This window comes from Orcinus orca, chromosome 16 (assembly GCF_937001465.1).
Source record: "Orcinus orca chromosome 16, mOrcOrc1.1, whole genome shotgun sequence".
Taxonomy (NCBI): Eukaryota; Metazoa; Chordata; class Mammalia; order Artiodactyla; family Delphinidae; genus Orcinus; species Orcinus orca.
The window spans coordinates 85,729,820-85,740,138 of NC_064574.1; the positions used below are offsets into that span (position 1 = coordinate 85,729,820).

Here is a 10,319-nt window from a genome sequence, read left to right on the forward strand (position 1 = left end):
GGAAGGGAACGTGTTTCCAGGAACATGTTTCCTGGGTCAACTGGGACTGTCGTGCAGGTTGTGCACTGTACAAAGGCGCCCAAATGAGAGGGCAAGTGGGAGCTGAAATCCATGCAGTCCTCCATTCAATGAGCTCTGTGTTCACGCACGAAGCTGCATCTCCTCAGGGGAAGGGCAGACTTTTCCTTTTCCAAGGGCATCGTCCACTTGCTAAGGTGAGCACCCACAGAGCTGTGTGCACCCGGAGGGGTTACCCTTTCTTAATACCCATAAGATAATCATAAGGACCGGCCGGCGTCCTGGGGAAGGTGAGGCTGGAACAGGAGGTGAGGAGAGGGGAGGGGAGACCCAGGCTGAGACCAGGGGCTGCGCTCCTCTGCCATCATCCCCGACCCTTCCCCAAACACACACACCCAGAAAGTCATTTTCCGTCTTGTTTTGGCATCCTCTGGTCAGGATTCTAGTTTTGTTCTGGTCCCCAGTCCAGTGCACCTCAAGTTGATGGAGGAGGTCCTGATGTCACCAATGGGTCAACATAAACATGGAGCAAACCTTCAACTCAGAAGAGAAGCAGGAAGCAGGACTTGGGCCAGACTCCAGGCTTCAGTGAGGATGCAGCCTCTCCCGGAGAAGAGAAGGAAAGAATCAGAACATAAACGTCCCTCCTTAGAAGGTTTGGAAGAGCATCTTTCAGGGGCCGAGGTGCTAAAGCAGGAGGCAAGGACTCCAAGTTAAATACAGCAAATGCCCCTTTGCTTAGCGTTTCATCTCTTTTTTTCCAGTTTCCCTTTATGGAGATGGGGCTATTTTGAAGAATGCTCAGCGCTATAAAAATAAAGCCAGAATTGCATATCTGGGCTTCCGGAGAGCCCGCGGTAGGAAATGTGGAAGGCGAAAGCTATTTATACAGTGAGGGAGCGTTTCAGCTAGAAACTTACAACCGGTGTTTAGAATTAATTCAGCGCGTTGTCTGCTCCAAGGACATATGCTATGTGTCTAGAATGGTTACACCTCCAGCACCATATGTGTCTGTTTGATGTGGCCGCGAAGGATCGTGGAGCCTCCTGGAACACAGGCTCCGTGTGTTGGCGATGATCACACCTCCCTGTGCCCAGGTGTCTAGAATCCTAGAGTCTTTGGAAATTAGTGGACATATGGCGTGTGTCTCAGGTTTTGGCACCAGACAGAGAAAATAAAAGGTGTGTGCAGTCCAGGGTCAGGCAGGGGGTGACCTGCGCATCTTCGCTGTCTCAGCTTCACATGATGTGGTGGGTTCCCAGCTCAGAGGGGGCATCCCCAGGGTTTGCATCTGGACGTACTGAAGCCCACAGTGGGGCTGCTGGAATCCGGGGAATGGGCACCCACCAGTTCCAAAACTGGCAGCCCTTGGCAGTTTTCACCTTCGAAACGCTAAAAAGGTAACTGGTACATCTGGTGACACAGAGCTAGAGAATCTGAATTAGCCAGAGACTCAGCCACTGCCCACGGGTGGAAGAAGGGAGACAGATTCGTGGCAACAGATGTGGGGTCACAAGCCAGACCTCGAACACTGTTCAGGAAGGAATTGGGAAAAGCAGTGATTGTCACCAACCAGGTGTGGACTCACTGTACCCATGGTGCCCAGACACCCTCAGAAGCCCCAAGACCTACCCCTACTTTCCCTGTAAGAGCCAGAACCAAACTCACTTATGTCCTCAAAGAGAAATATCTATTAAGCACGCATGTAGGAGTTATCCATACAAAAGAGACAGGAGATCCAAACTCCTGTCTTCACGGAGCTGACATTCTTACGGGGCGATGGGCATTATTAGTGACATATCGGTCAGCTCCAGCTGCCATAACAAGAGACCACAGACTGGCGGCTTAAACGACAAACATTTATTTCTCACAGTTCTCAAGGCTGGGAGTGCAAGATCAAGGTGGCATCAGGGTTGGTTTCTGATGAAGCCTCTCTTCCTGGCTTGCAGATGGCTACCTTCTTGCTGTGTCCTCTGGGTGCCCTTTCCTCTGGGCAAGGAAAGAGAGAGAGATTTGGCGTCTCTTCCTCTTCTTATAAGGCCACCAGTCCTATTGGATCAGGGCCCCACCCTTACGACCTCATCTAACCTTAATTACCCCCTGAAAGGCCCCATCTCCAGATACAGTCACATTGGGGGCTGGGGCTTCAACATAAATTTTAGGGGGGACACAACCTAGTCCATAACAGGGGAAGAGAAACACACGAAAGAGTAAGTCCATTACATCGAATATTAGAAGGAAACTGCTGTGAAGAAAAAGGAAGCAGGGGAGGGGAGCGGGGAGGGCAGGGTGGGTTTGCACATTTAATGAAAGTGGTCATATGGGCCTGGCTGAGAAGCGACACCTAAATGGAACAAGCCACTCAGCCTTGCAGAGACCAGGAGCGCAGGTGCAGAGCACAGGTGCATGTCAAGGAGCAGCAGGGAGGCCAGTTGGCAGGAGAGGTGGACACATGGGCAAGTCAAGTTCAGAGAAGACAGATGAGGTCAGACCACCTATGGGGGACAGGTCGTGTGTGCCTGCAGAGCATGGGGAGGGCTTGGCTTTCAGTCCTGGCGACGAGGAACCTTTGGGGGAGGGGGTTCAGAGCAAAGCAGCAACATGACCTGACCTCCTGTGTGCCTGCCTTGTGGAGAATATTCTGTAACAGGGTAAAGCAACATTTAAAAAAAAAATTTCGAACTCCATGAGTTCTTGCTGGAAAAGTAGTCTTTGATTTTCCAATTCCATTTTGGACCCCGTAGAGAAAGCACAAAGTCATAGTCAGGGGACCCAGGTAGATGCCCTCACTCTGTGATGTGGACACGCCACTTAAATTGCCCTGCCTCTGTTTCCCCATCTGTGAAATGGGGACAGTCTGGCAGCCCTCCCCGCCTCACTAGTAACCAGCATGAGCTGAGATTACAGAAATGCAGACGTGCAAAGCTTTGCAGGTAAAGATGCCCTTCAGCTCTTGGTGGGGGTGGGGTGGGGGGGCAGGAGTGAAACCAACACTCCTTGCCCTTATGTTTCCTTGTTTGAGCCAAGACAGGGTGTGGTGTCAGAGCATCTGGAGTAACCCCTCACGAGGCTGTGTCTGGAACATGAGTTGAGCTGCAAGGAGAGCTGTCAAGCTAAACAGGGAAGGTCTCACAAGCAGGATGACGTGCATGGTGTTGTCTCTGTGGACTGTCCCCCTAAAGCACCCTAAACCCTCCCCCCAGCCCCTGTGGCTAGCAACTTGCAAGAAATAGTTTTTTCTTTTTCACTTAACAATCACCAAATTCATCTTCAAATTGTGCAAATTGAAAATCAGCTCAGGGACCAAGAATAATATTACCAACCAGAGAGTACAAGAACTTAAAAAAAAAAAGTTAGTTTAAAAAAATTAGATTTTCGTCTCAGCCGCGCCGAAGTTGTGTGTGCAGGGTGTTTCGACGCCAGGACCCCCTAAGAGACGATGATGTTGGGCACCGAAGGCGGCGAGGGATTCGTGGTGAAGGTCCGGGGCTTGCCTTGGTCTTGCTCGGCCGACAAAGTGCAGCGGTTTTTTTCTGACTGCAAAATTCAAAATGGGGCTCAAGGTATTCGTTTCATCTACACCAGAGAAGGCAGACCGAGTGGCGAGGCTTTTGTTGAACTTGAATCAGAAGATGAAGTCAAATTGGCCCTGAAAAAAGACAGAGAAACTATGCGACACAGATATGTTGAAGTATTCAAGTCAAACAACGTTGAAATGGATTGGGTGTTGAAGCATACTGGTCCAAATAGTCCTGACACGGCCAATGATGGCTTTGTACGGCTTAGAGGACTCCCCTTTGGATGTAGCAAGGAAGAAATTGTTCAGTTCTTCTCAGGGTTGGAAATCGTGCCAAATGGGATAACATTGCTGGTGGACTTCCAGGGGAGAAGTACGGGGGAGGCCTTCGTGAAGTTTGCTTCACAGGAAATAGCTGAAAAGGCTCTAAAGAAACACAAGGAAAGAATAGGGCACAGGTATATCGAAATCTTTAAGAGCAGTCGAGCTGAAGTTAGAACTCACTATGATCCACCACAAAAACTTATGGCCATGCAGCGGCCAGGTCCCTATGACAGACCTGGGGCTGGCAGAGGGTATAACAGCATTGGAAGAGGAGCTGGCTTTGAAAGGATGAGGCGTGGTGCGTACGGTGGAGGTTATGGAGGCTATGATGATTATAATGGCTATAATGATGGCTATGGATTTGGGTCAGATAGATTTGGAAGAGACCTCAATTATTGTTTTTCAGGAATGTCAGATCACAGATACGGGGATGGTGGCTCTACTTTCCAGAGCACAACAGGACACTGTGTACACATGCGGGGATTACCTTACAGAGCTACTGAGAATGACATTTATAATTTTTTTTCACCACTCAACCCTGTGAGAGTACATATTGAAATTGGTCCCGATGGCAGAGTAACTGGTGAAGCAGATGTCGAGTTTGCAACTCATGAAGATGCTGTGGCAGCTATGTCAAAAGACAAAGCAAATATGCAACACAGATATGTAGAACTCTTCTTGAATTCTACAGCAGGAGCAAGCGGTGGTGCTTACGAACACAGATATGTAGAACTCTTCTTGAATTCTACAGCAGGAGCAAGCGGTGGTGCTTATGGTAGCCAAATGATGGGAGGCATGGGCTTGTCAAACCAGTCCAGTTATGGCGGCCCAGCCAGCCAGCAGCTGAGTGGTGGTTATGGAGGCGGCTATGGTGGCCAGAGCAGCATGAGTGGATATGACCAAGTTTTACAGGAAAACTCCAGTGATTTTCAATCAAACATTGCATAGGCAGCCAAGGAACAGTGAACAGCAGCTACTACAGTAGTGGAAGCCGAGCATCTATGGGAGTGAACGGAATGGGAGGGATGTCTAGCATGTCCAGTATGAGTGGTGGATGGGGAATGTAATTGATCCTGATCACTGACTCTTGGTCAACATTTTTTACAAAACTTAAGTTTTAACAGTTTTGCAATACAAACTTGTGGTTTATGCTTACTCTAAGTGGAAATCAGGATTGTTTTAAAGACTTAAGGTTCAGTATTTTTGAACACAAACATTCATTTAGGATGTAACTAGGTTGAGTAATCTGTTACTGTTAAATAATTTTCAGCTTTTCTCAAGTTAGTTATATTGTAGGATGTACTTAAGCAGTAGGTGTATTTAGGTTAAAGCAGTTGAATTATGTTAAATGTTGCTTACACCACATTACATTGAACACTGTTTGGATGCATTGTTGAAAGACATGCTTTTTTGTGAAACTCAATATAGGAGCTGTGTCTACAATTAAAAGTGAAACATTTGGCATGTTTGTTAATTCTAGTTTCATTTAATAACCTCTATGGCACGTAAGTTTAAGCTTTTTTTTTAAGTTAATGGGGAAAATTTGAGACGCAATACCAATACTTTAGGATTTTGGTCTTGGTGTTTGTTTGAAATTCTAAGGCCTTGATTTAAATCTTTTCATTGTATTGTGATTTTCCTTTTAGGTGTATTGCGCTAAGTGAAACTTGTTGAATAAATCTTCCTTTTAAAAACTGAAAAAAAAAAAAAATTAGGTACTACTCACAGAAAGGAAAGATTTCATCAGTACAAGGCAGGGGGGCGCGGTTCAGGGAGAGGTCAGTCATCACCCTTCCTGATACCCATTCCTCCTCCCCAGAGGCAGAGGCTGTTACCAATGCCCACGTGTCCTTCCAGAAGAGAGAGCCACACCTGTAACTCTGCCTTGAAATGCTTTTTATACACACATGCATATATGTCATCCCTTTAATTCCAAAATGGACAGTGAATTATACTTCCTGTGGCACCTTGATTTTTTTCATTTAACAATACGACTTGGATACTGTTCCAACTTGGCACTTAAAGAACTTCCTCATTCATGGGCTTCCCTGATGGCGCAGTGGTTAAGAATCCGCCTGCCAACGCAGGGGACACGGATTCAAGCCCTGGTCCAGGAAGATCCCACGTGCCGCAGAGCAACTAAGGCCACGCGCCACAACTACTGAGCCTGTGCTCCAGAGCCCGCGAGCCACAACTGCTGGAGCCCATGCTCCACAACAAGAGAAGCCACCACAATGAGAAGTCCACGCACCGCAATGAAGAGTAGCCCCCGCTCGCTGCAACTAGAGAAAGACTGAGCACAGCAATGAAGACGCAACGCAGCCAAAAATGAATAAATAAATAAATAAATTTATTTTTTTAAAAAAATAACTTCCTCATTCTTTTTCATTTCATTTTGCACATTCTTTTTCGTAGAGTGAAAGTACCATAACTTAGTCAAGCAGACTCCTATTGACTTGGGTTGTTTTCCATTTTTGGCTAATTTCTACAATGTTGGAAAGAATATGTGGTACAAATGCTCTGGTACCTGTGTGAATACATCTGTGGGATAAATTCCTAGGAGAGGAAAAGCTGGGTCAGGAAGTAAGGGCTTTAGGCATTTGGATAGGTCTCCTCAAATCGCTTTCCCAAGAGTTTGTATCTATGCCACGACTCCTGGGGTACGAGAGCCATCATTCCCCAGATGGAAGTTGTATCAGTTCCCTGGGGCTGCTGAAAAAAAATGACTGTAAGCTGTGGCTTAAAACCATCGAAATGCATTCTCTCACATTTCTGGGGGTCAGAAGTCCAGATTCAAGGTGTCTGCAGGATCGGTTCCTTCCGGAAGCCCAGGGAGCATTGTGCTGCATCTCTTTCCTAGTTTCTGGTGGCTGCTGGCATTTCTAACATGCCGTAGCTTGTAGATGCATCGCCCCAATCTCTGCTTCTGTCTTCACACGACCTCTCTCTCCTATGGGTTATGTGTCCAAATTTCCCTTGTCTTCTACGAACACCAGCTGATGGATTAAAGCCCACTCTAATCCAGTATGACCATGTCATAAACTGATTACATCTGCAAAGACCCTATTTCCAAATAAGGTCTCATCCACAGGTACCAGGGGTTAAGACTTCAATGTACCTTTTGGAAGGACAACCTGCAACACAGGTATGATGGAATGTTTCCGTCTTTGATACTGCGAGAGACCCCCCGCAATTTTTATGGCAAAGAGTCAAGTCAGTGGTGGAAATCCCAACAAGTCAGCCGCTCCACCTAACCCTCTGGCTGCCTCCTCAGCGCCATTGACACCTGAAGTCCTCTGTCTGCCGAAGCTCCTTCCTGGGTGGGGTGGGGTAGAGCGGTGGGAGGAATGGGGAGATGGGGAGTGCTGTCCTAAGGTGTTCCCACACAGCTCCGAAACCTGGGACCTCCTGGGGAAGTTCGCCAATACTGACGCCTGGTCCAGTGGAGTCACATTTAATTGGAGCTTAAATTCTAACGTTCTGCAAAGTAAAAATGACATGTAGTCAAAGTTATGCTTGGAAAGGCCCCTTCGATGTTCAAAAGCCACTACCCAACTTTTGTTTGTCTTTGCGTTTGGCAATGCAAAATGGTCCACGGAGGCCAAGGTCTGGCTGGGGCCCCCTTATGCGTGACGGGGCGATGGGATGCTTCTTCTCTGTACTCAGGGAAGGATGCTCCCATCCAGGGAAAGCCTTGAACTCTGCCTCCGGAGGGGAAGTGCACTGTTCAGACTCCCTCTTCCCTTCAGCTGAGCTTTGAAGGGAAAAATCTGAAAGTGCTTAGTGCCCAGGGAATCCCCACCCGCAGTCTGTCAGCAAGATGAATGTTCCGGAAGCGGACTGGTGACCCCAGGGACACAGAGGGCGCCTCTGACCCTCTCGGCAGTCCTGCTAGCCCTCTTCCCATTTTCTGTCAACGGAACAAAGATTTTCTCTAGGGCCAGCGCCCTGGTGATGAGCCTGTGTCCCTCAGCCTTGCCAGCACCTTCACATCGAGGGAAAGTGAGGGGCAGGGTTGTGGGAATCCTCCCCCATCCCACCCTGCATGCTAATCCAGGAAGATGGCCATGACTTGGGGAGTATAAAAGCAGGAAGAATGAGAGCCTCCCCGGGGCTCTGACAGAGATGTAGAGAACCCCGCGTCCGATCGAAGAAATATGTAATGAACTGAGGGAATTTGCTTTGGGAAAATCCGCTGTCCGCTCCATCCGATTATCCTGTCTCCTAACGAGGATCCTAAGTGTTTGACTCCATTTAAATGATATGTAAAGACGCGCCTTTGTGACGGAGGAGCGGGGTGGGCTCCCCGGCGCACGGCAGCTTACGTGGAGCAAATGCAAACGTCGTGCACACTTCTTGATTTATTGACTTACGTCTCCCAGACAGTCTCCCACCCGGAACGGCATGGGGCTGGAAGCCGTGTGAAGATCTTCCAAACGCTGCTCAGAAAACAGGGGGTCATCCCCTGAACACGTTGCCTGCTCCAGAGAGACGACCAGAGAGAAAAGTCCTCCCACCGCAGAATGTATCGCTGGGGGTCCAAGGTTCCTCCCAAACACCAAACGTAATCAAGGCTCACAACCAGTGCCTGATAAATGTACCAAGGTGAGGAATTCGATTTGCCAGAGTTTCCCATCAGGGAAGTTGTTTATTGATTTTCTTAAGGGTTTTTTTTTTAAAGAAGGCTATTACTGCTTACAATTTTATTTCCTTTAATATTTCAAGAGAAACGTGATCCGATATTGGAATTATTTGTAATTAGTGTTATTTGATGGCTTGTTTCTGCCAACATGACCCTATACTGAACAGAGCCTTGTGGGGCATGGGGGGTTACTTGAGTTACATTTTGCGGGTCACATCGGGATTCTGGTAAAAACGTGTTGTACGCGGTATGGACCTGGGCGAAGAGAGTGTTTTCACCTCCTGGCTTCTGGACTTGTGAGGTCTGGAATTAAAGGTCCATCTGATTTGAGCCGTTCTGGTTCTTGGAATACAACTGCAAATTCAGAGAGGCGTGACAGAGAGGACCCTAAAAAGGAAACCACGCTTTCTGCGAAAATGCACGCTGGGGGCAAGATATTTCACGTGGAGACCCTGAGAGTAATAGGTGAGTTCACTGAAATTGCAGAAGCTTTAAAAACCTTTTCTGGAAAACTCTGAAGGTTTAAATTTGTAATTGCATTCACATCCCCCACCTCCTAATGTCCAAAGACACTGAGAGTTTTCTTGTTTTGTTGTTAAAATCAGAGTCCTTTTCAGACACTGAGGAAAGTTCACCATCAGATTAGCTAAAAATTGCTGTTCAAATTTTAAAATAATTTTAAAATTGTCTTCCAGGAGGCATCTCTTCCTTTGACCAGTTATAAACTTATGGAATTCCAAATGTTTGAGTGAATAAAGGAATGAGAAATTGTCTTCTCATTCCACAGGACCTGACACTAGAAGGTTCATAGTAAACATCTGCAGACCACCTGAACCGCTGGCTGGTGGCGGCCCAGTGCAGAACCGGTCAGACAGAGGAAATCACTGAGTCCTGCTCTCAGAGAACTGGCAATCCGGTGACTGGAAAAAGAAAGAGAGGGTGAGGAAGGAAGGGAACCGAGGGACGGAGCTGACCAGGCAGATCCACGCTCCGGTGGGGAGCCCCCAAGTCCTATTTCATGCCTGCCTCTCTGCCACTCACCCACCACTGGCCCCTCACTGTATCCCTGCCCCTCACTGTGGGACTCTGAAGTTCCTTGCATCAAAGCGGGGGAGAGTATTTCCCCACACCCCGTCCATGGGTTCACCTGTGGGACCTGCTTTGCCCAACAGAACGAGGAGGGTATGAGGCTTCCTTCCCAGCCAGCTCCCAGCCTGGGCCTCGAGTGTTTGCACGTTTGCGTCTGTCCTTTTATCCTTCTGCCAGCGTCATGAGAGGACAGGCCTGGCTAGCCTACTGTCTCCAGAGGAAAATGAGAGACCTGTGGATCAGAGCCAGCCTTGCCAAGCCCAGTCTGGGCCATCCACTCCTCAGCTGACCCTCAGCCCCGTGAGCATGAATAACGATGGTTTTGGGCCACTGAGTTGGGGGTGTTTTTGTTATGCCACAATTTTATGTCAATAGCTAATCGACCCACTCCCTTCCGTGAACTGCTCGGTCCTCCCCATTCCGCACATTTTAGCCCACCTGCAGCTTCACACCTCCCACACCAGTTGCTGCCCTGCATCCTGCGTGCTGATACCGACTCCCTGAGACCCTCCGGCACCGCCGTTGATTTCGCAGTCCACCTGTTGCCCGTGAATTGATGTTCCCATGCTTGAGTCTTTCTCAGGTCTGCAGCACCTTTGGCGCACGGAGCTGGCTGGTCCTGCCCCGGTCCCCTCCTCTCCCTGCACCGGGTGTCCACTCCTGCCCTTCCCTCTTCCTCTCCCCGTCTCTCCCGGCCTCCTAGCACGGGGCAGGTGCTCACCTCCCTGG

At 48.5% G+C, this 10,319-nt stretch overlaps 1 protein-coding gene across 2 annotated transcripts; it reads left to right on the forward strand.

Annotated features, from left to right (window-relative positions):
- The first annotated feature begins 3,396 nt into the window (after positions 1-3,396).
- On the forward strand, positions 3,397-5,352 carry LOC101280564 (heterogeneous nuclear ribonucleoprotein H-like). 2 transcript variants are annotated; one of them, XM_049699670.1, is made up of 2 exons: positions 3,397-4,756; positions 4,807-5,352. In XM_049699670.1, the coding sequence occupies exons 1-2, from the start codon at positions 3,458-3,460 to the stop codon at positions 4,924-4,926; spliced, it is 1,419 nt and encodes a 472-aa protein (XP_049555627.1). In that variant the 5' UTR covers positions 3,397-3,457; the 3' UTR covers positions 4,927-5,352. The 2 variants fall into 2 exon arrangements, with proteins under 2 accessions (XP_049555627.1, XP_012388045.3); XM_012532591.3 differs by having other exon boundaries at positions 3,397-5,352.
- The last annotated feature ends 4,967 nt before the right edge of the window (positions 5,353-10,319 follow it).

Coding starts and splice junctions, on each gene's coding strand:
- LOC101280564 (XM_049699670.1), top strand. CDS start 3,458: ATGATGTTGGGCACCGAAGGCGGCGAGGGATTCGTGGTGAAGGTCCGG. Junction 4,757..4,806: donor AGAGCAGCATGAGTGGATAT/GACCAAGTTTTA, acceptor AAACATTGCATA/GGCAGCCAAGGAACAGTGAA.